This window comes from Lynx rufus, unplaced genomic scaffold (genome assembly GCF_022079265.1).
Source record: "Lynx rufus isolate CCGP_SWC_20201006 ecotype Redwood Valley unplaced genomic scaffold, mLynRuf1.p SCAF_16, whole genome shotgun sequence".
Taxonomy (NCBI): Eukaryota; Metazoa; Chordata; class Mammalia; order Carnivora; family Felidae; genus Lynx; species Lynx rufus.
In genome coordinates, this window is record NW_025814830.1 from 4,938,249 (window position 1) to 4,961,499 (window position 23,251).

Sequence of the window (23,251 nt, forward strand, 5' to 3'; positions counted from 1 at the left end):
AGCACCTGGACGGATGAATTTAGATCCTCAAGCCCTCTTCTAGAGAACCAGGACTCCCAGCCTTCCGTCCCTCCAGTCCCTCCCTCAGCACAGGGTTCCCAGTTCCTCCCTCAAACACTCACACACGCGCACCCTGACCCTCCTCTCAGATTCTTTATTATCCCAAGTAGGCAAAATAAAAAAATAAATAAGATAAATACCAAATAACCCAATAAATAAAGAGGAGGCCCCACAGCAAACAGCCCGTGGCTTCAGGAAGCGTAGCTGGGACTTCGGCCCTGGGAAGGCCCCACCATGCTCAGAGGGTCCGAGGAGCCCACGTCCGGGGGCTCGGGGGCCAGGATCCCTGGAGGCTCCGGGGGTGCCGGAAGCAGGCCTGGCAGCGGCAGGAAACGGGCAGGTGCCCGGGGGGCCGAGTCCCGGTATGGGGAGTTGTGGGGGGGCAGGCGGAGTGGGAGCCCGAGGGTCTCCGAGTGGTAGATGTTGTATCCGTCCTCCAGAAGCAGTTCCCGGAAGCTGCAGGCCGTGGGGTCAAAGCGGAGCTGAGGGGACAAGAGAGGACGTCGGAGATACGGGATTCCTCTGCACCTTCCTGCTGCAGGACCCAGGAGTCCCGGCCCCCAGCCCCTCCTCCGGGACACAGGCAACAGAAGCAGGCTCTCCCTTTACCCCTGGGCAGTCCTGCAAGGCCTACCTCCCTGGCTTCACTTCACAGAGACCAATATTCCAGCCCGGGGACCAGTCAAGGCTCTCTGAGTCCAGACGGAGGCGTCTGGCTTCCACCCAAGGGGTCATGGTCACTTTACAGGTCATGGGTCCCCTGAGCAGCCCTGTGCCCGGCGTGAAGCAGGCAGCTAGGAGCCCATGCGGCCCAGCAGGGGTCACAGGTCACAGGACTCAGGCGCTCCGTCCTTCACGGGCCTCGTGACTCGGAGCTGGTGTGTCCCTGCCTGAGCCTCAGTTTCCCCTTGTGCACAAATGATGAGGTCAGCTCCCGCGTGCAGGGGAGGTGGCGAGGCGGGGGGGGGGCCACGCAGGGAGCACAGAACCAAGCCCGGCTCAGGCCCAAGGTGCGAGAGGTGGAACCCTGGGTGGTGAAGGTGATACGGAGGGGGGAGCACGAGGAGGGGGGCGATCCCAGAAACTCACCGATCCATACAGTGTCCCATCTGGGCCCTGGCACAGGAACCGGGACGTTTTGACCCCCAAGATTTGAATTACTCCCGGCTTCAGGGCTTTTAGCTCCAAGAGACCTGAGAGGAGAGAGTGGTCAGGGGCTCAGAGGACCTCTGCCCAGGCCCGTCTCTCTTAGACCCAGGGGTCTAGGCTCCCAGGCCCTCCTCCCTCAGACCCAGGGGGCTCAGAGGACCTCTGCCCAGGCCCGCCTCTCTTAGACCCAGGGGTCTGGGCCCCCCAGCCCCTGCTCCCTCAGACCAGGCTCTGTCTATGCACTCACTCTCAGGGCTCCGGCGAGCGGTCCCCACCACTGTGCCATCAGCCTTGATCTCGAGGTGGACCTCTGTCTCCTGGGCGTCGTCCGTGTAGAGGAACCGCTGTCGAACTTGGCCCCCGAATTGGAGGAGGGGGCTGGAGTCAGGGATAGGGTGTGCCTGGCAGGCTTCCGGGCAAAGGACCCCCAGCATCATCAAGACCCACAGTCCCAGGTGCTGGGACCCGGCCTCGTCCCAGCCCATCACTGGCTCACGTCCTCAGGTGAGATCCGGGGTCTTGGGGCTTGAGGAGCCGAATGGTCTAGATTCTGTCTCGGATCCCGGTTGTCTGGGACAGGAGATTCACGGATTGCACCTTAGTGAGCCTCAACGCCTGGGTCTTCGTGTCCGCGGATTCCCAGCTGACAGAATACCCCGGTCTCTTAGAATGGATGCAGGCACTCCAAAATTTATAGCCAGACAGACCCGCCCAATCACCTTCCCCACACCTGACCCATGATATTTGACCCACTTGGCAAGAGCTAGGATTCCACCGTGGCCAGATCAGCCTGAGCCAGATGATGCAACCGGGGTGGGGGGGTGGGGGGTCCTTCCCGCTGGGGCCCTGGGCTCCCGGGTCTGAGGAATCAGGGGGACCGGGACCTGCTGACTGGGACTTGGCTGAAAGGGGCTGGGGGAGGAGAGGGCTGGGGGCCTGGAAAACCGCCTCCCTGGCTGATTGACGGACACCGTGCCCCATAACCGGGATTGCGGCATCCTGCCTGAATTTCTGTGGGTTTCTGGGGGGGGGGTGCGGGCAGAGAGGGTGTCACACACACACACACACACACACACACACACACACACACACACGGACGTCCCTTGATCATCAGGAGAGCAGCAAAAGCCACGTGACCAAAAGCCTCTCGCCTCAACCTCACCAACCCCAGCCCAGAGGTTCCTCGGGCACCTAATGAGCCTCTCCTCCCTGATGCAATCCCGGGACCTCTTTCACCAGAGTAGCTACCCCAGGCCCAGAAAGGTGTTCTCAAAATCGTCTGGGGTGGGGAGGGCGGGTGGAGGGTGAAAGTCTGACTCAGCGCCTCTGGGGTGGGGGTGGGGGGGGGCAGAGCCAGGCTCTGGAGGGAGGAAGTGAGAGACCAGAGCCCAAAGGGAATGTGGGGGGGGGGGGGTTTCCTGGAAACTGTAGGACAGAGACCGGACACCCTCCAGTGCGGAGGTCTGAACGTCTCCAGCAGAGGAGGGGGCTGGGGCTGGAAATCCTGGGTCTGTGGAAGGAGGGGCTTGGGTCTGGAGACATCACGGTCCAGCCTCTGGAGAGGGGAGTCAAATTCCTGGGTCTTTAGCTTTGATTTATTGAATGCCAATGATCACACGGCTCCAGCCCAAGGAAGTGGGGGGGGGGGGCGCGGAACCGCCCGGTCAATGGAAGCGGCTTCAGGTATACACCGCGGAGCCGAGGCCCTGGACCCCCAGCCTCCCGGTGAGGCTGGGCATGACAGGCCCGCTTCCCCTCCGGCTTTCTCCTCCTCGCCCTCGGGGAGACGCTGCCCCCGGGACGCGCCCGTCTGGAGAGGAGCCGTCGGAACCCGGATCGTACGATTCCTCAAAAGGAGAGGCTCAGCAGTTCGCAGGTGCACCGTGCGGAGACGGGGAATCAGCGGCCCCCGGTGTGCGCGGGGACACCCTTCGGGCCGGAGGCGCCCACGTTCGGGACCCTGAGAGCCGGAGGAGGTTTCCATCGGCTCCTGGAGCAGGCCTGGCAAACAGGTTCTGCCCCCCCCACCGGGAGGACCCGGCAGAGGGCGGAGGATCTTCGCCCCCGCCCGGGCCTGGTGTCTGCGCCCTCCCCGGCGGCTGGGGCGTGGCCGGGCTCGGAGCACCCAGACACTCTGGGCGGCCCTGAATTCAGCCCAGGCTCGGGAGAAGGGGGAGAAGTCGATGGACCCGAATACCTGGGTCCGGCATTGCGGCTGGGCGCCGGGTCTCCATGCTGTGGAGGCTGGCCCGGGAGAGCCCGCCCGCGGGCCGGGGCCGAGGAGGAGGGGGCCGGGCGCGGGGTCCCCGGGTCTGGGGAGGGCGGGGTGGGGGGGGTGGGCGGGGGTTACCGGCTTAGCCTGGGGCGCCGGGGCGGGGGCGGGGCTCCGCCTCCGACCTACCTGCCCAGGTCGGGAGGGGCGGAGGCCGGGAGTCTCGGAACCGCGCCCATCTCCTTCCTCCCTCCCCCGAGCCCTAGGAGCCAGTCGGGGGAGGCGGCATGGAGGGGAGGGCTGCCGAGCCCAGGATCCCGGAGTCCCGGGTTCCGGGGGCGGCCGGATGTGGGCTGCACCTGCGGTCGGCGCGCTCCAGCCTCTCTAAGCCCGCTGTGGCTCTGTCACCCGCCAGGAGCTCAGGTGAGTGGGACCGGAGATGCCTGGGACCCAGGAATCGGGGCCTTCGGTCCCAGGAGGCGCAGCCCCAACCGCTAGCCCCGTAGGACCCCAGGAGTCTCCACCCCCCCCCCCCCAACTCCTGCTCATCCAGAGGCCGAGATCCCTCATCCAGTCCCCGACCTCCAGCCTCTCGTGTTCCACCTGGCCTGTCTCTTCCCGTCACCCCCACGGTGGAGTCCTCACCCTCCCTCCACCAGGCCCACCCCAGAGAGGAGTGGGTGGCACATCACCCAACTAAAGTGGGACTTCCCGGCCCGGAGACCCAGATTCCAAGATGCGGATGTGGCAGGCCGGCTCCGAGACCCGTTGCTATCTTGGAAACACCAGTTTTCGACATTCGCCGTCCCCATCCCTGCAGTTCCAAGCGCCCACCTCCCTCCCCTCCCTCAGATCCAGGCCCCTGATCCCCTTTCCCTGGGACCCAGGAGTCTCAAGCCTTGGTTTCCTCGTTCCCCCCAGGCCCCTGCCCACGGACACTTCCTCCTGGGGCTCCGGGGCCCCGCTAATTCACCTTTCCTCCCGTGCAGCCATGTGGGCCCCCAGCCAACGGCAGCTCTGTGTGGCTTTCCTGCTAGTGTGTGTCCTTTCAGCCACCTTGTTCCTCTACGTCCACCAAGACCTCTTTCCCAACGGCCTGGCCCTGACGGCCCTGTGTCCGGGCCGCCGCCCGGTGCCATCCCCCGTGGCCATCCTCTGCCTGTCCCCCAACACCTCCGCATGCCTCAAGCCCCCTGCCTCCCTCTCGGGAACCTGGACCATCCACCCAGACGGCCGGTTCGGTAACCAGATGGGGCAGTACGCCACGCTCCTGGCCCTGGCCCAGCTCAACAGTCGCCGGGCCTTCATCCTGCCCACCATGCACGCCGCCCTGGCCCCCGTGTTCCGCATCACCCTGCCGGTGCTGGCGCCCGAGGTGGACAGCCGCACGCCCTGGCGGGAGCTGGAGCTCCACGACTGGATGTCCCGGGAGTACGCCCGCCTGAGGGACCCCTTGCTGAAGCTCACCGGCTTTCCGTGCTCCTGGACCTTCTTCCACCACCTCCGGGAGCAGATCCGCAGGGAATTCACGCTGCACGACCACCTTCGGCGAGAGGCCCAGGGTCTGCTGAGCCGGCTCCGCCTGGGCCCCACCGGGGACCGCCCTCGCACCTTCGTGGGTGTCCACGTGCGCCGCGGGGACTACCTGCGGGTCATGCCCCACCGCTGGAAGGGGGTGGTAGGCGACCGCGCTTACCTCCGGCAGGCTATGGACTGGTTCCGGGCACGGCACGAAGACCCCGTCTTTGTGGTCACCAGCAACGGCATGGAGTGGTGCCGGGAAAACATGGACACGTCCCGTGGGGATGTGATCTTTGCCGGCGACGGGCAGGAGGGCTCGCCGGGGAGGGACTTCGCGCTGCTCACGCAGTGCAACCACACCATCATGACCGTTGGCACTTTTGGCTTCTGGGCCGCCTACCTGACCGGTGGGGACACCGTCTACCTGGCCAACTTCACCCTGCCCGACTCCAACTTCCTGAAGATCTTTAAGCCCGAGGCTGCCTTCTTGCCCGAGTGGGTGGGCATCAATGCAGACTTGTCTCCCCTCCGCTCGTTGGCTGGGCCCTGAGCAGCGGGGAGACTTTCTGGAATAGCTCGGGCCAGCGTTCTGGGTCTCCGGAGGCCTAGCGGCTTCCGGAGAAGCTTGTGGTAGCCCCGTAGCAGGCGGGCACCCATTTCTAGAGTAATCCTAGTTGGCTAGACTTGGAGAAAGAGGACTTGGAGAAAGAGAAACCTCGGGGCTTTCTGTAACTGCCTGGACGTTCTGGAACCAGCAGGGGATCTTTTCCTGAGGCCTGGCAATGTCCAGAGAGGCTCACGTCAGTTCTGGAAGGCAATGCCTTACCCACTGTTCCCAGCACGGATCCAGGGTACTTCTGGATGGCTTCACCCCAAAAACGGAGAACTCCCCCCCCCCCACCCCTTCTAATGTTGCCTCTGGTCTTTTCTAGAAGAGAAGGACAATCCTCAGGACTGAAAGAACTTAGGGGTAGTCCACAGCAAGCACTCCTCCACTCCCCTGCTGTGTTTCTGGAGTGGTTCTAGAGAAGGCCAGGTCTCAGGCCTGTGGGGAATCCTGCAGGGCTCCCTCAGAGGGGATGAGGTTCTGGAATTCTAGGAGGATCTCAGGAAGGGACACTCAGAAGTTCAACACCTCAGCCACTGACAGAAAGACTGGCAGAACACAAAGTATCTGTCCTGTGAGGTGGGAAATCTGTCCAACCTCTCAGCCTCTGAGAAAAAGAAAGACAAAGGCCCGTTTTTGAAATTTAAAAAGAAAAAAAATATGTTTCTTAATGTTTATTTTTGAGAGAGAGACAGAGACAGAGCGTGAGCAGGGGAGGGGCAGAGAGAGAGGGAGACACAGAACCGGAAGCGGGCTCCCGGCTCCGAGCTGTCGGCACAGAGCCCGACTCGGGCTCGAACTCGCAGATCTAGAGATCATGACCTGAGCTGAAGCCGGGGGCTTAACTGACTGAGCCACCCAGGTGCCCCTTGAATTTTTTTTTTTATATGTTTATTTTTGAGACGGAGGCAGAGAGCAAGCAGGGGAGGGGCAGAGAGAGGGAGAGGGAGACACAGAATCTGAAACAGGCTCCAGGCTCTGAGCTGTCAGCACAGAGCCCGACGCGGGACTCGAACTCACGGACCTCGAGATCGTGACCTGAGCCGAAGTCAGACACTTAACCGACTGAGCCACCCAGGCGCCCCAGAGACTCTATTTTGAGCAGATAGACTAAAACGTGGGACTGTTCCTCCACAGGTGGGGGAGAGGTATGGATGCTGAAATACAGCAGCTCCTGGAGGAAAGCCTTCCAGAAACCTAGAGACTTTTTTTTTTTTGTCAAAAACTGCCAAAGACAGGCACTTTACAAGTTGGCTCTGAGTTAAGGTTACCTTTCTTCTCAATTAAGAAAGTTTCCTTCTCTGCAGCTGGGCTGTTGGATGTAACGGGATCGATTTTCTGGAATTCGGCCAGCATAAATAAACGTCATGAATGTTTCTTTTTTTTTTTTTAATTTTTTTTTCAACGTTTATTTATTTTTGGGACAGAGAGAGACAGAGCTTGAACGGGGGAGGGGCAGAGAGAGAGGGAGACACAGAATCGGAAACAGGCTCCAGGCTCTGAGCCATCAGCCCAGAGCCCGACGCGGGGCTCGAACTCCCGGACCGCGAGATCGTGACCTGGCTGAAGTCGGACGCTCAACCGACTGCGCCACCCAGGCGCCCCATGAATGTTTCTTTTGGGCTTGCAGAAAGCTACAGGTATGGGGACCCTTGCCAACCTGGGCTTCCTCTGATTTCACAGAACCACTAAACCCGGTTTCGGGCTTCAAAGGCTCTGTAGGCGCCTGCGTGGCTTAGTCAGTTCAGCCTTCGACTTTGGCTCAGGTCATGATCTCGCGGTTCGTGAGTTTGGGCCCCAGTGGGGTTCTGTGCTCACGGCTCAGAGCCTGGAGCCTGCTTCGGATTCTGCGTCTCCCTCTCTCGCTGTCCCCACCCCTCCACCCCCGCTCGACCTCTCTTTCTCTCTCTCAAAAATAAATAAACACTAAAAAAAGAATGAAAGGATCTGAAGGTCTGGAAGTATACGGGACCCGGGCTGGCCTGAAACCCAGGCCAGAGCACAAGGTCTGGCCGAGGAGGATGGGACTCTTGACTCAGATTCCAGGACCCCCTTGGTGCTTTTTTGTAGGGGATGAAGGTACCTAGCTTTATTACAGACAACTCTGATCGCATCCCCTACCTACCCAGAAGAATCCAAGCCCCCCTTTTTTTAGTCTTCTCAGGGGGTTTTGAGGGATCATTCACTATTCAGCTGCCACAGGTGGGAGAGAGGGAGGTATGAATTAAAAGTCCACACCACCAAATCCTGTCTCTGCAGGTGTTGTGGAGTCCACTGTGTGTGTGTGTGTGTGTGTGTGTGTGTAAGAGGGGAAATCCAGAACTGCTCACGTCTAGGGGCAGGCTTGTGTGAGTCGCGGTTCCTGTTTTGTTTTGTTTTAATGTTTATTCATTTTTGAAAGACAGAGAGAGGCAGAGCATAAGCAGGGGTGGGGCGGAGAGAGAGGGGGGACACAGAATCCGAAGGAGGCTCCAGGCTCGGAGCTGTCAGCACAGAGCCCAACGCGGGGCTTGAACTCATGAACGGTGAGATCATGACCTGAGCCGAAGCCGGACGCTCAACCCACTGAGCCACCCAGGCGCCCCGCGGTTCCAGTTTTTATGGTGGTTTGATTCAATGATGTAGAAAAGGAGAGAGAGACCTTCCAGGACCCATAGGTCTGAGCCCCAGGTTCTTAGTATTGGCTCTAGGCCTCTTTCTTCTGGAACCCTGGCATCCAGCCCCTCAGCTACGGAGAGAAGGAGGAGGAGGGAGTGAGTAAAGTGTGGAACTCTGGCCAGGGAGACACCCCAGGGCCTCCTGGGAGTCGTAGTCCTGCGGCTAGAAAGGGCCACCTCCCAGTTCCGTGGCTTGACGCCACATATTCCAAAAGATCCCAGGCATCTAGCCGAAGCCTGGGCTCGGAAACTCAGGGACGAGAGGAGGCTGAAGGCCAGATGCCCTCGCCTGAGCTGACCGGATGAAACTTCTAGTCTGAGAAGCAGGCCTCTTTGCGATTTCCTGGAACCATAGGCGGAGCCTTCCTTTGTTGCCGTCCAATCGGACTCAGAGTTGGGTTTGTGGGCGGGGTCAAGGAAACTCCTGGGCGTGTCTCCAGGGAAGTCGCGCCCCCACGTCCGAAGCTAGAAGGGGGAGGCTGTGGGAATTCCTTGTAGATCGGGGGAAACGGTGACTCGGACTCCAGTCACAAAGCTCTCCACATCACGTGACCAACCTCACCTTCGCTCCAGAAACGTCCTCAATTTTAGCCGTGGCAAATAAAGTGGAAGGACGTGACCTGCTCGTCCCCTCTAAAGGCCCTCGGCCTGGATTGGGCCCTTCAGCGAACTCTAGTATTCCAGGGTGCAACATTCAAGGTCAAGGTCGGGCAGCGGCTGTCTAGGGTGCAGCGGGACTCTGGACTCCTCGGTTTCCTAACCGAGAAGGGGGAGCCCTGCAAACTGGGGGGCCTCACTCTCGGGGAAGGGGTTCTTTCCCGTTACTGATCACCCCTTCCGTGTGGGGTGGGAGGACCCTCCCCGGGTTCTGTGCGGGCTGAGCGCTGTGGCCGCAATGGGTCCCCAAGTAGCCCTCCTGGTGGCGGCGCTAGCCGGCTGCCTGCTTCCTGCCGGGGGCTGTGTCATATGTGATCAGAGGGTCGTGGCGGCGCTGGACGCCTTGGAAAAGGAATACCTGCCTACCCACATGGCGCGCGAGCGTCAGAGACAAGTGATGGAAACGATAAGACAAACCGTGAGAAATTTCTGGGACCTGCCATATTTAGAGGATGCCTTTATGGGGGTTATAGGTGAGGGCAGGGTAGAGCGTGGGAACCCCGGGTCGTGGAAAAAGAGGAGTCTGGTGCTAGGATTCCTGGGAGCAGGGACGGGGCGCGGGGAGGGAGGGAAGGGCCGGAGCCAGAGTCTACTGGGTTCGTGATGGAGAGGGCTGAGATGCAGATTCCAGGGCTTTCCGAGCGCTAGGAAATACTGTGTTCTCCTACCCCTGACCCTGCAATTTTATGTACAAAACTACAACTCCCAGAAGGCAACAGACAGGCAATCCTTTACAGCCCTAGCCTTGCCCAATAGCCACATGGGTATTGTAGTTTTTAACACTAGCTGAGCCAATGGGACCACAAGGCTTCGAATCTGAGGTTCTATCTCCCCTCCCCGCATCCCCCGTGTCCCTCCAGACGAGGCCACGATGGAAACGTCAGTGTTGGGTTTTCTGAGGAGTATGACACTTATCACAAACAGTGACATAGCAGGTATATGGCAGAGTGGCCAGGGGAGGGGCTTCGGAATCCTTTAGCTCTGGAGCCAAACTGCCTAGGTTCAAACACCGGCCCTGTCATCCCCTGGCTGTGTGGCCTTTAGGGAGGGATATCACAGCTTTGTCACCTCCGAACTGGGTCATAACGGTGCCTGCACCCAGGCCAGTGACTTAGCCCAGTGGCCAGCATGGTTAAGTGGTCATTCAATTTCACTGCCCCTCCCGGAGATGGCCCCAACCTGGAACGCCAGCCTCTTCAGACGGGTACCTGTACCTCCTCCTGGGGTGGGTGGGAGGAGGGGTCGCCCTCTGTCACCCTGCTCTTTCCCAGATGACACTTTCGTGAAGGAGTTCTCCTGGATGTTGATTCTGGAAAAGGCAGCCTTTCAGCGCAATGTTGCTCGGTTCCAAAGAGAGGGTGAGGGAAGATGGGTTCCCTCAGGGACCACAGCCCCTTCCTCCACCAGTCCCGGGGTCCCCGTCCCCAGTCCTCTGCTTCTCTATGTCCAGCCCCTCACCTCTCCCAACAGCGTCCTCCCTCCAACCCAAGAGCCCAAACCCCAACCTATTCCTTCTCCCCCTCTCTCGTGTCCTTTAACTTAGAAATCTCATCACTTTTTTTTTTTCTTCCTTCTGAGGCAGATTTCTGTCCCAACAAATGTGGTGAGTCCAGATTAGGGAAGCTGGTTTTCTATCCCCCATTCTGGCCCCGGTTAATACCCAGCCTTTCTCCTCCTGCTTTGGGTCTCGATGGTTCTTCCTTCCCCACGTCTGAGAGGTTCCTGGTCCACAGTAGTCCTTCTGCACAGCGGACTTCCTGGACAGCGGGTCCTATTCCATGTGGGCTCCTCACAGAGCCCGGTTAGGTCCCTCTTCCGGCAGGTCTGCCTTCTAGCCCCGCCCCTTGGGCTGACCTCTCGGGATTAGGCGCTGGGCCCCGCCCCAGCCCTTGACCCTGCCCTCTCCTTTTAGTCTCTTCTATCAGGATAAATGCAACCTTGATCCTGCCCCTTCAGGTATGATGTTGCAGCCTCTGATCTGGTGCAGTAATTGTAAAAAGCAGCTTCACGTTTGTCGAAAGTCCACAGATTGCGGTGGTGAGAGAGCTGGGGCCAGCTGGAGGGGGTGGGGGTTGACTCAAGAGGGGCGGAGCCAGAGGAGAGCCGGGGTCTAGAGAGGCCAAAGAAAGGAGCCGGCCCACCAGAAAAGTGGGGGCCAAGACCAAGTGCGAGGGAGTTGAGGGAGAACCAAGATGCATCCCACCGTAACCGCCTGTCCCCAGTGCGCCAAATCAACGTCCACGAAAAGGAAGACTTGGTCCTGGACTGTGAGCTCAACTGGCATAAATTATCTCAAGGCCTGACCTATTACAGCTTTTACAGGGTGGGCCCTTCAACCCCATCAACCCCAAGTCCATTAGGCTTGGTTGAGCGCCCACCCCGGTATCCACAAGCTTGTTGCCACAATCCCCATGACCCATGACCTACCAGGTTTGACTTCTACGGGTCCCCGGGGACCCCATGCCCTTACCAGTAACCCTAGACTCCCATCCCCCCCACTGAGATCCCGTGATGCTCTCACACCTGTACTTCCCCAAACCCTGAACTCCCCAGGCCTCTGTGACCCCTTGAGCTTGGGTCTAGGTTTGGGGGAGCAATTCTGAGACCTTGGTGTACAAGGGGAAACTGCCCACCCTGACCAAGCCCCTGGTGGGGCCAGAAGATGCAGGTGACTACCGCTGTGAGTTGGGCACTGTGAGATCCCTCCCAGCCACGGTCATCCATTTTAAAGTCACAGGTCAGAGCTGGGGAGTCGACGGAAGTGTGGGAATCAGGGTCCTGGGGTTAGGGGACAGTCAGCTTGGGGCATGGCCTATGGGGCAAAACTTCCTGTCGGGGTGTCATTTCAGGCCACGGGGGTGTGGCCACCCGCCACGGTGGCCGGGGTCCAGGCAGATAGGGTCGCGATTGTCTCCTCCAAGGCCCGGGTCTTGGGGGAAGGTTGGAGGGGAGGGAGCTTGCCTGGGCCACGGGGGACCTTGGTGGCCTCCCAAGGCTGCTCTTTCTCTCTCCTCTATCAGTGTTGCCTCAGAGAATCATAGAGGAGACACCGACATCAAACTTTGAAACCGAGGAGCAGCTGTCCCCAACCCTCCAGCCTTCAGAGTACCCTAAGCCCGAGAAGGTGCTGAGAAGCCTTCTGGCAGGGCTGCTGATCTGGGGCTTGGTGGTGCTGATCATCAGCTTTGTCACCGCGTGAGCCAACCCTGATGAAGGCGGGGCACGAACAGAGGGACGGGGTCTCCGAATCCCAATGCAGGAGGGGGCCCTTTAAGGGAGAGGCCTTAGAAAATGGTAGCGAGGATCCAGCCTGGGTCATCGCTGGAATAAGACCAAATATAGGGAGGCGAGGAGAGCTATCCCTCAAGACCTAACCTGGTTCCACTATCTGCCCCCCGCCCTCCCCCAGCGTACTTTGCTTTCTGCCTGGGAACGTGATGGATTCCATAAAGTCCTGGTTCCTCACAAACAAAGTAGCCGCCCTGCAGAGCCAGGTTCCGAAGGTACCGAAAGGAAACGACACAGCACCAAGTCACAAATAAAGATTTATCTGGTTGCCTAAATACCGGATTCATTTCCTCGGGTCTGATCCTCATTTTGGCTTTCCGAGAGGAGAGGCCTGGGGCTCGCCTCCTGTCCTAGAAGGAGAGCCCGGGAACCCGGGTCCCTTGGTCATGGCAGGGCCCCCTGGCTGAGATGTAATTCCCCAATCGAGGAGTGGGGAAGGGCCAGCCCTACCCAGATCTCCTCCCCCAGCCTCGCCCCCTCACAGGACGCCCCCTCCCCGCTCTTCCAGCCCAGTTTCCTCTGGCCTTTTCCTGTCCCCCAGCCAGGGCTGGGAGCCGGGGCAGAGGGGTCAAGAACCAACCCGGGTCAACGAAGACAGGGCGCCGAGGTGCTGGTGGGACCCGAAGCAGAGTAAGAACCGCGGGACCAGGGGTCCACACCCCTCCTGCATCAGACCCAAGAGCCGGTCCCCAGCCGTCTTCCACGCCAGTTCCCAGGAGTTAAGCTCCCATCCTTCTCCTCCACCCAGACTCATTAGTCTGACCCCAGCCCCCTCCACCCCAACGCGACCGCACAAGGGCCTCATCCGGGAAGACGAGATGAAAGTTCTAGTCAGAGAGGGGTCGGTCTGCGAGATCCTGGAACAATAGGCGGGGCCTCCCTTTGTTGCCGCCCAATCAGACTCAGAGTTGTGGGCGGGGCCAAGGAAACTCGCCCAGAGTGTCACTAGAGAAGTCGGCGCCCCAAGGAGAAAGGAAGAAGAGGGACTCTGTGGGATTGAGGCGACCTTCGAGTCTGACTCCAGTCATAAAGCTCTCCACGTCACGTGACCAACCTCACCCTCGATCCACAACATCCTCAATTTTAGCCGTGGCAAATAGAGTGGAAGGACGTGGCCTGCTCGTCCCCTCCAAAGGCCCCCAGCTTGGATTCGGCCCTTCAGCGAGCCCTAGTATTCCAGGGTGCAACATTCAAGGTCAAGGTCGGGCAGCGGCTGTCTAGGGTGCATCGGGACTCCGGACTCCTCGGTTTCCTAACCGAGAAGGGGGAGCCCTGCAAATTGGGGGGTCTTAATCTCGGGGAAGGGGTTCTTTCCGGTCAGCGATCACCCCTTCCGTGTGGGGTGGGCGGACCCTCCCCGGGGTTCTGCTGGGGCTGAGCGCCCTGGGGAAATGGGTCCCCAAGTTGCCCTCCTGGTGGTGGCGCTAGCCGGCTGCCTGCTTCCTGCCCGGAGCTGTGTCACGTGTGATCGAAGGGTCGTGGCCGCGCTGGACGCCTTGGAAAAGGAATACCTGCCTACCCACCTGGCGCCCGAGCGTCACAGAGAAGTGATGGAAAAGATAAGACAAACCGTGAGGGATTTCCGGGACCTGCCAGATTTAGAGGATACCTTTCTGGGGGTTATCGGTGAGGGCAGGGTAGAGAGTGCGAATCCAGGGGTGGAGGGAAAAGAGGGGTCTGCGTTCTAGGATTGTTGCGGGAGCGGGCAGGAGGGAAGGAAGCGAAAGACTGGAGGGAGACTGTACTGGGTTGGTGAATGGAGAAGGCTGGGATGCAGGTTCCAGGCCTTCCCCAGGGCAGACCAATACACTGTTCCCCTAGTCCTTACGTGGCAATTTTACGTGGGAAAAAAAAAAATACAACTCCCAGAAGGCAACGGGCGTGCCAGCCATTTACAGCCCTGGGCTGGTCCAGTAGCCTCATGGGTATTGTAGTTTTTAACACCTGCTGAGCCAAGAGACCTCAAGGCTCGGGATCTGAGGTTCTAGCTCCCCTCCCCGCATCCTCTGTGTCCCTCCAGATGAGGCCACAATGGAAACGTCAGTCTTGAGTTTTCTGCGGAGTGTGAGACTTATCAGAAACAGTGATGTAGCAGGTAAATCCACATAGGGGCCAAGGGAGGGGCTCCAGAAACTTTTCGAGAAATGATTGTTGGTGAGGACACGGGTCTGGTAGTCGCTCTGGAGCCCACCTGCCTCGGTTCAAATTCCGGGCTGGTCATCCCCTAGCTCTGTGGCCTGTAGGGAGGGACTTTGCAACTTTGTCACCTCTCAAATGGGTCCTAACGGTGCCTTCAGGCCAGGGGCCGCTTAGCTCAGTGGCCAGCATTGTTAAGTGGTCATTCAATTTCATTGTCCCTCCCTGAGGTGGCCCCAACGCGGAATGCCAATCTCTTCACACAGAAGGAACTTCCTGTATCTCTTCCTGCGGTGGGCGGGGGAGGGGTACCACTCTATGTCACCCTGCTCCTTCCCAGATGACACTTTCGTGAAGGAGTTCTCCTGGATGTTGACTCTGGAAAAGGCAGCCTTTCGTGGCTACGTCACTCGATTCCAAAGAGAGGGTGAGGGAAGATGGCTTCCGTCAGGGACCACAGCCCCTTCCCTCAACAGGCCCAGGGACCCTGTCCCCAGCCCCCTGCTTTCTATGTCCAACCACTCACCTCTCCCGACCCGGTCCTCCCTTGGACCCAGAGATTCAGACACCCGGGTCCTTCTTCCCTCCAACCCAAGAGCCCAAACCCAACCTATTCCTCCCCCCCCCCATCCCCTTTAACAGGAATCTGATAATTCTCTTTTCTTCCTTCTGAGGCAGATTTCTGTCCCAACAAATGTGGTGAGTCCGGATTATGGGAACTGGTTTTCTATCCTTCATCCTTGCCCCGTGAATACCCAGCCTTTCTCCTCCGGCTTTGGGTCTCGGTGGTTCTTCCTTCCCCACGTCTGAGAGGTTCCTGGTCCCCAGTAGTCCTTCTGCACAGCGGACTTCCTGGGCAACGGGTCCTATTCTCTGGGCGCTCTTTCCTGAGACTGGTTACACCCCTCTTCAGGGAGGACTGCCTTCTGGCCCCGCCCCTTGGGCTGAGCTCTAGGGATTAGGCGCCTGCCTCCGCCCCAGACCTTGGCCCTGCCTTTAGCCTCGCCTCTCAGGGCGAATACAGCCTGGATCCTGTCCCTTCAGGTACAATGTTGCAGCTTCTGATCTGGTGCAGTAACTGTAAAAAGCAGCTTCACGTTTGTCGAAAATCCAGAGATTGTGGGGGTGAGAGAGCTGGGGCCAGCCGCGGGGGTTGGCCCAAGAGGGGCGGAGCCAGAGGAGAGACGTGGCCTAGAGAGGGCGGGGACTGGAGCGGAGGGTGGAGACAGAAAGGGGGGCTTAGACAAAGTGGGTGGCACTGGCGGGAGGGCAGGAAACCTCCAAGAAGTGTCCCACCGTAAATCCTGTCCCCAGTGCGCCAAATCAACGTCCATGAAACGGAAGACCTGATCCTGGACTGTGAGCTCGACTGGCATAAATTATCTCAAGGCCTGACCTATTACAGCTTTTACAGGGTGGGCCCTTTAACCCCAAGTCCATAAGGCTTGTGTGAGCGCCGACCCCCTCATCCACAAGCTTGTTGCCACAATCCCCATGACCCATGACCCACCAGGTTTGACTTCTAGGGATCCCCGGGGACCCCATGCCCTTACCAGTGACCCTGGACTCCCATCTCCCCCACTGAGAGCCCGTGATGCCCTCACACCTTTACGGCCCCAAACCCTGAATTCCCCAGGCCTCTGTGACCCCTTGAGCTTGGGTCTAGGTTTGGGGGAGCAATTCTGAGACCTTGGTGTCCGAGGGGAAACGGCCCACCCTGATCAAGCGACTGGTGAGGCCAGAGGATGCGGGTAGCTACCGCTGCGAGTTGGGCACTGAGCGATCGGGCCCAGCCACGGTCATCCATTTTGAAGTCACAGGTCAGAGCTGGGGAGTCGACAGACGTATGGGACTCAGGGTCCTGGGTTTGGGGGGCAGTCAGCTTCAGCGGGCGACCTGGGGGGCCTAACTTTCTGTCGGGGTGTGGTTTCAGGCCAAGGGGGGGTGGCTTCCTGCCCAGGGTGCGGCCACCTCTCACAGTGGCCTGGCTTCAGGCAGTGAGGGGCGTGCTTATCTCCTGGGAGGCCTGGGTCCTGGGGAAGGGTGGCGTGGACAGAGCTTGCCTGGGCCACCACCGGCCCTCCCAGGACTGCTCCTTCTCTCTCCTCTGTCAGTGTTGCCCAAAAGAGTCATTGGGGAGATCCCGAAATCAAAGCCCCGGACCCAGTATCAGCGGTTTGGATCCCTCAAGCCGTCAGAGTGTCTGAATCCCAAGGACGTGCTGAGAGGCTTTCTGTTCGAGATGCTGATCTGGGGCTTTGTGTTTCTGCTCCTCGGCTTTGCCACCTCGTGAGCCGCCTCCCGGAGAAGGCAGGGCTTGGGGCGAGGGGCGCGGTCTCCAACGTCCTAACGTAGGAGGGGGCGTTAGGGGGAGGGGCTTAGAAAAGAGGGGCGTGCTTACCCAGGGCGGCGAAGCTTGGGTCATAGAAAAGGATCAGATGTAGGGAGGCTGGAAGGGGTGTCCCTCACTCAGGACCTAATCTGCTTACACGATTGCACCCCACCCTTCCCCAGCGTACTTTGCTTTAGGTCTGGGGCCCTGATCGATTCGGTCAAGTCCTGGGTCCGTACCGACAAGGCAGCAGCCCCCGAGGACCAGGGTCCACAAAGTCGGCTGTCACAGACCCAGCTATCACAGAGCCAGGTGTCACAGACCCAGCTTCCCAAGGTACCGAACGAAGAAAAGGCCACAGCACCAAGGCTTAAATAAAGATTTATCTGGTTGCCTAAATATCGGATTCATTTTCTCCGGTCAGATTCTCAGTTTTGGCTTCCCGAGAGGAGAGCTCTGGGGCGGGTCTCCTGTCCTCGGAGAGACTGGGAAGTCAGTTCCCTGTGTCAAGGCAGTGCCCAACTAGCTGAGATGTCATTCCAGAATCAAGGAGTGATTCCCGAATCAAGGGCCAGCCCTACCCAGATCTCCTCCCCCAGGCCCGCCCCCTCACATGACAACCCGTCCACACTCTTCCAGTGGGTTTCCACTGCCTTTTCCTGTCCCCCAGCCAGTGCTGGGAGCCGGGGCAGAGGCGAAGGCTGAATAGGAACAGTGGGGTCTGAACTAACCAGGCCGACGGAGCCAGGGCGCCGGGTGCTGTTGGCACCTGAAGCAGGGACCCAGGGGTCCACACGCCTCCTCCATCAGACCCAAGAGCAAGTCCCCAGCCATCTTCCACGCCAGTTCCCAGGAGCTAAGCTCCCATCTTTCTCCTCCACCGAGACTCTTTAGTCTGACCCCACCCCCTCCACCCCAACGCGACCACACGGGGGCCTCATCTGGGAGGAACCAGAAAAAAGTTCTAGTAGAGAGGGGGCGGAGGGCGTTATCCTGGAACTATAGGCGGAGCCTCCCTTTGTTGCCGTCCAATCAGACTCAGAGTTGGGCTTGTGGGCGGGGCCAAGGACACTCCTGGATTGTCTCGAGGTAAGTCGGGGGCCTGTGTGGAGAGCTAGAAGGGAAACGCTGTGGGATTTCCTTGTACATTGAGGCGATCTTCAGGTCTGACTCCAGTCATAAAGCTCTCTGCATCACGTGAGCCACCTCACCTTCGCTCCAACAACATCCTGAATTTCAGTCGTGGCGTAACAGAGCCGGAAGGACGTGGCCGGCTCGTCCCTCTGAATGCCCTCAGCCTGGATTCCGCTCTTCAGCAAACCCTAGTTGTATTCGAGGGTCAACGGACAAGTTCAAGGTCGGGCAGCGGCTGCTCAGGGTGCATCGGGACTCCGGACTCCTCGGTTTCCTAACCGAGAAGTGGGAGCCCAACAAATTGGGGGTCTTGTCTCGGGGAAAGGGTTCTTTCCCTTTAGCGATCACTTTCTAGCGATCACTTCCTCCTCCGTGTGGGGTGGGCGGACCCTCCCCATAAAGTCCAGATGGTCCTGGTGGGTTCTGCTGGGGCTGAGCGCCCTGGGGAAATGGGTCCCCAAGTTGCCCTCCTGGTGGCGGCGCTAGCCGGCTGCCTGCTTCCTGCCCGGAGCTGTGTCACGTGTGATCGAAGGGTCGTGGCCGCGCTGGACTCCTTCGATAAGGAATACCTGCCTACCCACCTGGCGCCCGAGCGTCACAGAGAAGTGATGAGAACGATAGGAGCAACCGTGGGGAATTTCACCAAACTGCCAAATTTACAGCGTTCCTTTATCGGGGTTATCGGTGAGGGCAGGGTAGAGCGTGGGAACCCTGGGTCATGGGAAACGAGGGGTCTAGTCCTAGGACTGCTAGGGGCGGGGGGGGGTGCGGGGGGGAAGAGCTGAAGGCAGAGTCTACTGGGTTCAGGCATGGGGAAGGCTGGGATGCAGAATCCAGGCCTTGCCAGGGCTAGGAATACACTTCCCCTACGCCTTACCTTGCCATTTTGGATAAAAACTACAACTCCCAGCAGGCAACGGGCGGACAATCGCTTTACAGCCCCATCCTTGCCCAGTGGCCACATGGGTATTGTAGTTTGTAACGCTAGCTGAGCCAAGGAGACCGTAAGGCTTGGAATCTGAGGTTCTGTCTCCCCTCCCCGCATCCCCTGTGTCCCTCCAGATGAAGCCACAATGGAAACGTCAGTCTTGAGTTTTCTGAGGAGTGTGAAATATATCACAAACCGTGGTTTAAGAGGTAAATGCACACAGATGAGCGGGGGGAGAAGCTCCAGAATCTTTGGCTCTGGAGTCAACCTGCCTAGCTTCAAATACCTGCCCAGTCATCCCCTAGCTGGGTGGCTTTGCGGGAAGGAAGTTTTCCACGTCTAAAATGGATCATAACGGTGCCTGGACACCAGCCCTCGCTTAGCTCAGTGGCCGGCGTGGTTAAGTGGTCATTCAATTTCATTGTGGCTCCCTGAGAAGTCCCCAACGGGAATTGGCGTGCCCTTCAGACAGAGACAAACTTCCTGTACCTCACTCCTGGGGTGGGGAGCGGAGGGGAAGCACTTTACATCACCCTGCTGCTTTCCAGATGACACTTTAGAGAAGGAGTTCTCCGAGATGTTGACTCGGGAAAAAGAAAGCTTTCAGAGCTACGTCGTTCGGTTCCAAAGAGAGGGTGAGGGAATATGGGTCCTGTACGGGACCACAGCCCCTTCCTCCACCAGTCCCAGGGTCTATGTTCCCAGCCCCTGCTTTCTACGTCCATCCCCTTACCTCTCCCGACCGCGCCCTCCCTTGGACCCAGACCTCCAGGCACCCGGGTCCTTCCTCCCTCCAACCCAAGAGCCCAACCCCCCACCTATTCCTTCTCCCCCTCTCTCATGTCCTTTAGCTTAGAAACCTGATACCGTTATTTTTTTCTTCCTTCTGAGGCAGATTTCTGTCCCAACAAATGTGGTGAGTCCAGATTATGGAAGATGGTTTTTTATCCCTCATCCTTGCCCCGTGAATACCCAGCCTTTCTCCTCCTGCTTTGGGTCTCGACGGTTCTTCCTTCCCCACGTCTGAGAGGTTCCTGGTCCCCAGTAGTCCTTCTGCACAGCGGACTTCCTGGGCAACGGGTCCTATTCCATGTGGGCTCCTCACTGAGCCCCGTTAGATCCCTCTTCATGCAGGTCTGCCTTCTAGCCCCGCCCCTTGGGCTGACCTCTAGAGATTAGGTGCCTGATCCCTCCCCAGCCCTTGACCCTGCCCTCTACTTTTAGCCTCCTCTGTTAGGATAAATAGAGCCTTGATCTCTCCCCTCAGGTACGATGTTGCAGCTTCTGCTCTGGTGCCACATATGCAGAAAGCACCTTTACCTTTGTCGAAAGTCCACAGATTGCGGAGGTGAGAGGCTGGGGCCAACGGGAGGGGTTGGCGCAGGAGAGGCGGAGCCAGAGGAGAGATGGAGTCTTGACAGGGCGGAGACTGAAGCCCAAGGGCCTGGACCCAGTGGGAGGGAGTGGATGGAGGGCCTGGAACCATGAGGAAGCACCCCACCATAACCCTTGTCCCCAGTGCGCCAAATCAACGTCCATGAAAAGGAAGACTTGGTCCTGGACTGTGAGCTCAACTGGCATAAATTATCTGAAGGCCTGACCAACTACAGCTTTTACAGGGTGGGACTTTCAACCCCAAGTCCATTAGGCTTGTGTGAGCGCCGACCCCTGTATCCACAAGCTTGTTCCCACAACCCCCATGACCCATGACCTACCAGGTTTGCCTTCTACGGATCCCCGGGGACCCCACGCCCTTACCAGTACACCCTGGATTCCCATCTTCCCCACTGAGATCCCGTGATGATCTCACCTCTGTTCTCCCTAAGGCCTGAATTCCCCAGGCCTCTGTGATCTCTTGAACCTGGGTCTAGGTTTGGGGGAGCAATTCTGAGACCTTGGCGTACAAGGGGAAACGACCCACCCTGACCAAGCCCCTCGTGGGGCCAGAGGATGCGGGTAGCTACCGCTGCGAGTTGGGTACTGAGCGACATGGCCCATCCACGATCATCCATTTTGAAGTCACAGGTCAGTGCTGGGGAGTCGACAGAAGTGTGGGGTTCAGTTTCGTGGGTTTTGGGTACAGCCATCTTCAGGGCGTGGCCTGCGGGTTAAAACTTCCCTGTGGGATGTGGATTCAGGCCATGGGGGTGTGGCTTCCTGTCCTGGGCGTGGCCACTGCTCACCAGGACCATGCTTCCTGCAGTTAGGGTCCTGATTATTTCCTAGAAGGCCTAGGTTTGGGGAAGGTTGGCGTGGAGATAGCTTGCCTGGGCCACGAAGGGCCCTTGGGACCCTCTCAGGTCTGCTCCTTCCCTTTCTTCCGTCAGTGTTGCCTCAAAGAATCATTGTGGAGACAACGTCCAAGTCTTCAACCTTTGTAACCCAGCCTTCAATGTTTGTAACCCGGTCATCAACCAGTGGAACCCTGGCTGAGATCTGGCATGACCTGTCCCTAACTGTCGGGAGGGCAGAGTACCCGAAGTCGGAGAATAGGCTGAGAGGCCGTCTGATAGGGCTGCTGATCTGGGGCTTTGTGGTGCTGGTCATCGGCATTCTCACCGTGTGAGTCGCCCACTGAAGAAGTCAGGGCTTGGAGCGAGGGGCGGGATGTCCACCGTCCAAATGGAGGAGGTTGTTCTCTTGGGGATGGGGTGGGGCTTACCTCTGCCGACTAAGTTGGGGTCATTGCGAGAATAAGATCCAATATAGGGAGGCTGAGAGGAGTGTCCCTCACTCAGGACCTAATCTGGTTCTGCTATTTGCACCCCACCCTCCCCCAGCGTCCTTTGCTTTCGGCCTGGGAAGGTGATCGATTCCATGAATACCTGGTTCTCCGCTGACAGGGCGGGTCTTCCATAGGGCTAGGTCCCAAAGAGTCAGCCTTCACAGGAGCAGGTGCCGAAGGTACCGAAGGAAAAGGCCACAGTACCGTGGCACAAATAAAGATTTATCTGGTTGTCTAAATACCGGACTCATTTCCTCTGCTCTGATCCTCACTCTTGGTTTCCGAGAGGAGAACTCTGGGGCTGGTCTCCCGTCCTAGAAGGAGAGCCTGGGAACATGCGTCCCTTCATCATGACAGGGCCACCTGGCTGAGGTGTAATTCCGGAATCAAGGAGTGGGGAAGGACCAGCCCTACCCAGATCTCCTCCCTCAGGCCCATCCTCTCACAGGACGCCCCCTCCCAGCTCTTCCTGCCAGGTTTGATCTTGTCTTTTCTGGGTCCCCAGCCAGTACTGGGAGCCTGGGCAGAGGCAAAGGCTGAAGGGGAACAGCGGGGTCAGGGAGCAACCAGGGCCAACGGAGCCAGGGCCCTGGGGTGCTGTTGGGACCTGAAGCAGGGTAAGAACCAGGGACCCTGAAGTCCAGACCCCTCCTCCCTCAGACCTAGTGTTGAGGGAGCGTAAGTCAGGCTAAGAGCAGAATAGAAGCTAGCACTCCCCACCCCCTGGTGGGATATAGGTGACATTGCTCAGACACTCCTGAGGTACTTTGTCTTTTCTTCCTTTACTCTCATTTTAGGGGCTTTTCGAGAAGTATGGTCTTACGGGAACCCTTTTCATGTGGATTGCTCAGGCTGCAATCCTCTAGCCCGTGTCTACTCTATGGGGAGGAGAAAGCCTGTCTTTTGGCTGGATGTTACTACCCTGGGTGGGGTGGTAATGAGACCCAGAAACTTGGTGCCCTCTCTTTATTCCTGTCCTCGGGCAACGTTGTCTGTCTTGTGCATGGGACAGCCACCTGTCCAAGTAGCCAAGTGGACCAACACGGCTGCCAATCTTATGATTCCCGTGTGAGGTATCTTCCTCATTGGTCTAAGGTGATCCCCTCCACATTTCTGGTCTAGCTGCTTCCAGCCTCGGAACCTCCCACGGAGAGCTGGCGGAACCACTACTCGATTGAAAGAACATTGAACCGGGGACCGTTTCTTAGGGAAGTTGGCTGTGAAGACCTTACGTGTTGGAATGTCACTTAGATCATGGTGGATTTCTGCCTTTACTGTTTTCAATCAGTGTCCTCTATTAACTGCTACTTAAATTACCAAATTGGGTCATTCCCCCTTGCAAAACTTTTCCAGTGTTTTCCACGGGCTCTAAATGACAGTTGACTGCCCTTCTCAGCAAGACAAATTTGGTCCATACGTCAGACACCCATCTGTAGTCTGGGGGAAGCGAAGGGATGCTAACATCCCTCTTTTAGGAGCCCTTAGTCGGCTAGTCGGTGGTCATAGCGATTTCGTTCGAGGGTTGTGTCCGGTCGCTTTGGCACCGGGAACCTCTGACGTTTCCTGTGCCTGGGACACCACCAGGGAGCCGGGGGGTGGGGCGGTTGTCAGGATAATAGAGGCTTTCTCTCTAGGAGAAGCATGGGAGCTCCTCCTCTGTCTCCAAGGAGTCTCCCCTGGGATGTCTTTTAACCCACTGGAAACAATTTGGATTGCAAAATTTAGGAAAGGATTGATCTCCTGTAATACTGCATGGCGTCCGTAGGATCTAGCAGATCTCTTCTGCAGTAAACAGGGCAAATGGACAGAGGTACCCTAGGTCCAGGCCTTCACAGCTCTAAATCA

At 58.5% G+C, this 23,251-nt stretch overlaps 5 protein-coding genes across 5 annotated transcripts; 4 read left to right on the forward strand and 1 right to left on the reverse strand.

Annotated features, from left to right (window-relative positions):
• Nucleotides 1-251: 251 nt before the first annotated feature.
• FGF21 (fibroblast growth factor 21) lies at nucleotides 252-1,694 on the reverse strand. Its single transcript, XM_047078905.1, has 3 exons — nucleotides 1,457-1,694; nucleotides 1,150-1,253; nucleotides 252-542 (listed from the first exon to the last, which is right to left on the reverse strand). Exons 1-3 carry the CDS (start codon nucleotides 1,692-1,694, stop codon nucleotides 252-254), a joined length of 633 nt encoding a protein of 210 aa, XP_046934861.1.
• A 2,716-nt stretch (nucleotides 1,695-4,410) lies between these two features.
• FUT1 (fucosyltransferase 1 (H blood group)) lies at nucleotides 4,411-5,492 on the forward strand. The gene has a single exon (XM_047079199.1). It carries the CDS (start codon nucleotides 4,413-4,415, stop codon nucleotides 5,490-5,492), a length of 1,080 nt encoding a protein of 359 aa, XP_046935155.1. The 5' UTR covers nucleotides 4,411-4,412.
• A 3,519-nt stretch (nucleotides 5,493-9,011) lies between these two features.
• LOC124511775 (izumo sperm-egg fusion protein 1-like) lies at nucleotides 9,012-12,405 on the forward strand. The gene is made up of 9 exons (XM_047079141.1): nucleotides 9,012-9,336; nucleotides 9,724-9,798; nucleotides 10,135-10,221; nucleotides 10,446-10,466; nucleotides 10,820-10,900; nucleotides 11,086-11,186; nucleotides 11,447-11,600; nucleotides 11,884-12,058; nucleotides 12,273-12,405. Exons 1-9 carry the CDS (start codon nucleotides 9,102-9,104, stop codon nucleotides 12,403-12,405), a joined length of 1,062 nt encoding a protein of 353 aa, XP_046935097.1. The 5' UTR covers nucleotides 9,012-9,101.
• A 727-nt stretch (nucleotides 12,406-13,132) lies between these two features.
• Nucleotides 13,133-17,018, forward strand: LOC124510935 (izumo sperm-egg fusion protein 1-like). The gene is made up of 9 exons (XM_047077683.1): nucleotides 13,133-13,777; nucleotides 14,172-14,246; nucleotides 14,628-14,714; nucleotides 14,966-14,986; nucleotides 15,332-15,412; nucleotides 15,602-15,702; nucleotides 15,954-16,107; nucleotides 16,402-16,576; nucleotides 16,802-17,018. The coding sequence occupies exons 1-9, from the start codon at nucleotides 13,543-13,545 to the stop codon at nucleotides 16,995-16,997; spliced, it is 1,125 nt and encodes a 374-aa protein (XP_046933639.1). The 5' UTR covers nucleotides 13,133-13,542; the 3' UTR covers nucleotides 16,998-17,018.
• A 724-nt stretch (nucleotides 17,019-17,742) lies between these two features.
• LOC124510937 (izumo sperm-egg fusion protein 1-like) lies at nucleotides 17,743-21,647 on the forward strand. The gene is made up of 9 exons (XM_047077684.1): nucleotides 17,743-18,437; nucleotides 18,816-18,890; nucleotides 19,230-19,316; nucleotides 19,577-19,597; nucleotides 19,949-20,029; nucleotides 20,201-20,301; nucleotides 20,553-20,706; nucleotides 21,009-21,243; nucleotides 21,462-21,647. The coding sequence occupies exons 1-9, from the start codon at nucleotides 18,161-18,163 to the stop codon at nucleotides 21,538-21,540; spliced, it is 1,110 nt and encodes a 369-aa protein (XP_046933640.1). The 5' UTR covers nucleotides 17,743-18,160; the 3' UTR covers nucleotides 21,541-21,647.
• The last annotated feature ends 1,604 nt before the right edge of the window (nucleotides 21,648-23,251 follow it).

Coding starts and splice junctions, on each gene's coding strand:
- FGF21 (XM_047078905.1), bottom strand. CDS start 1,694: ATGGGCTGGGACGAGGCCGGGTCCCAGCACCTGGGACTGTGGGTCTTG. Junction 1,254..1,456: donor CGCTCGCCGGAGCCCTGAGA/GTGAGTGCATAG, acceptor CTCTCCTCTCAG/GTCTCTTGGAGCTAAAAGCC. Junction 543..1,149: donor ATGGGACACTGTATGGATCG/GTGAGTTTCTGG, acceptor TTGTCCCCTCAG/CTCCGCTTTGACCCCACGGC.
- FUT1 (XM_047079199.1), top strand. CDS start 4,413: ATGTGGGCCCCCAGCCAACGGCAGCTCTGTGTGGCTTTCCTGCTAGTG.
- LOC124511775 (XM_047079141.1), top strand. CDS start 9,102: ATGGGTCCCCAAGTAGCCCTCCTGGTGGCGGCGCTAGCCGGCTGCCTG. Junction 10,222..10,445: donor TGCTCGGTTCCAAAGAGAGG/GTGAGGGAAGAT, acceptor CTTCTGAGGCAG/ATTTCTGTCCCAACAAATGT. Junction 11,187..11,446: donor CCTATTACAGCTTTTACAGG/GTGGGCCCTTCA, acceptor GCTTGGGTCTAG/GTTTGGGGGAGCAATTCTGA.
- LOC124510935 (XM_047077683.1), top strand. CDS start 13,543: ATGGGTCCCCAAGTTGCCCTCCTGGTGGTGGCGCTAGCCGGCTGCCTG. Junction 14,715..14,965: donor CACTCGATTCCAAAGAGAGG/GTGAGGGAAGAT, acceptor CTTCTGAGGCAG/ATTTCTGTCCCAACAAATGT. Junction 15,413..15,601: donor AAAATCCAGAGATTGTGGGG/GTGAGAGAGCTG, acceptor TCCTGTCCCCAG/TGCGCCAAATCAACGTCCAT.
- LOC124510937 (XM_047077684.1), top strand. CDS start 18,161: ATGGTCCTGGTGGGTTCTGCTGGGGCTGAGCGCCCTGGGGAAATGGGT. Junction 19,598..19,948: donor TTTCTGTCCCAACAAATGTG/GTGAGTCCAGAT, acceptor CTCTCCCCTCAG/GTACGATGTTGCAGCTTCTG. Junction 20,302..20,552: donor CCAACTACAGCTTTTACAGG/GTGGGACTTTCA, acceptor ACCTGGGTCTAG/GTTTGGGGGAGCAATTCTGA.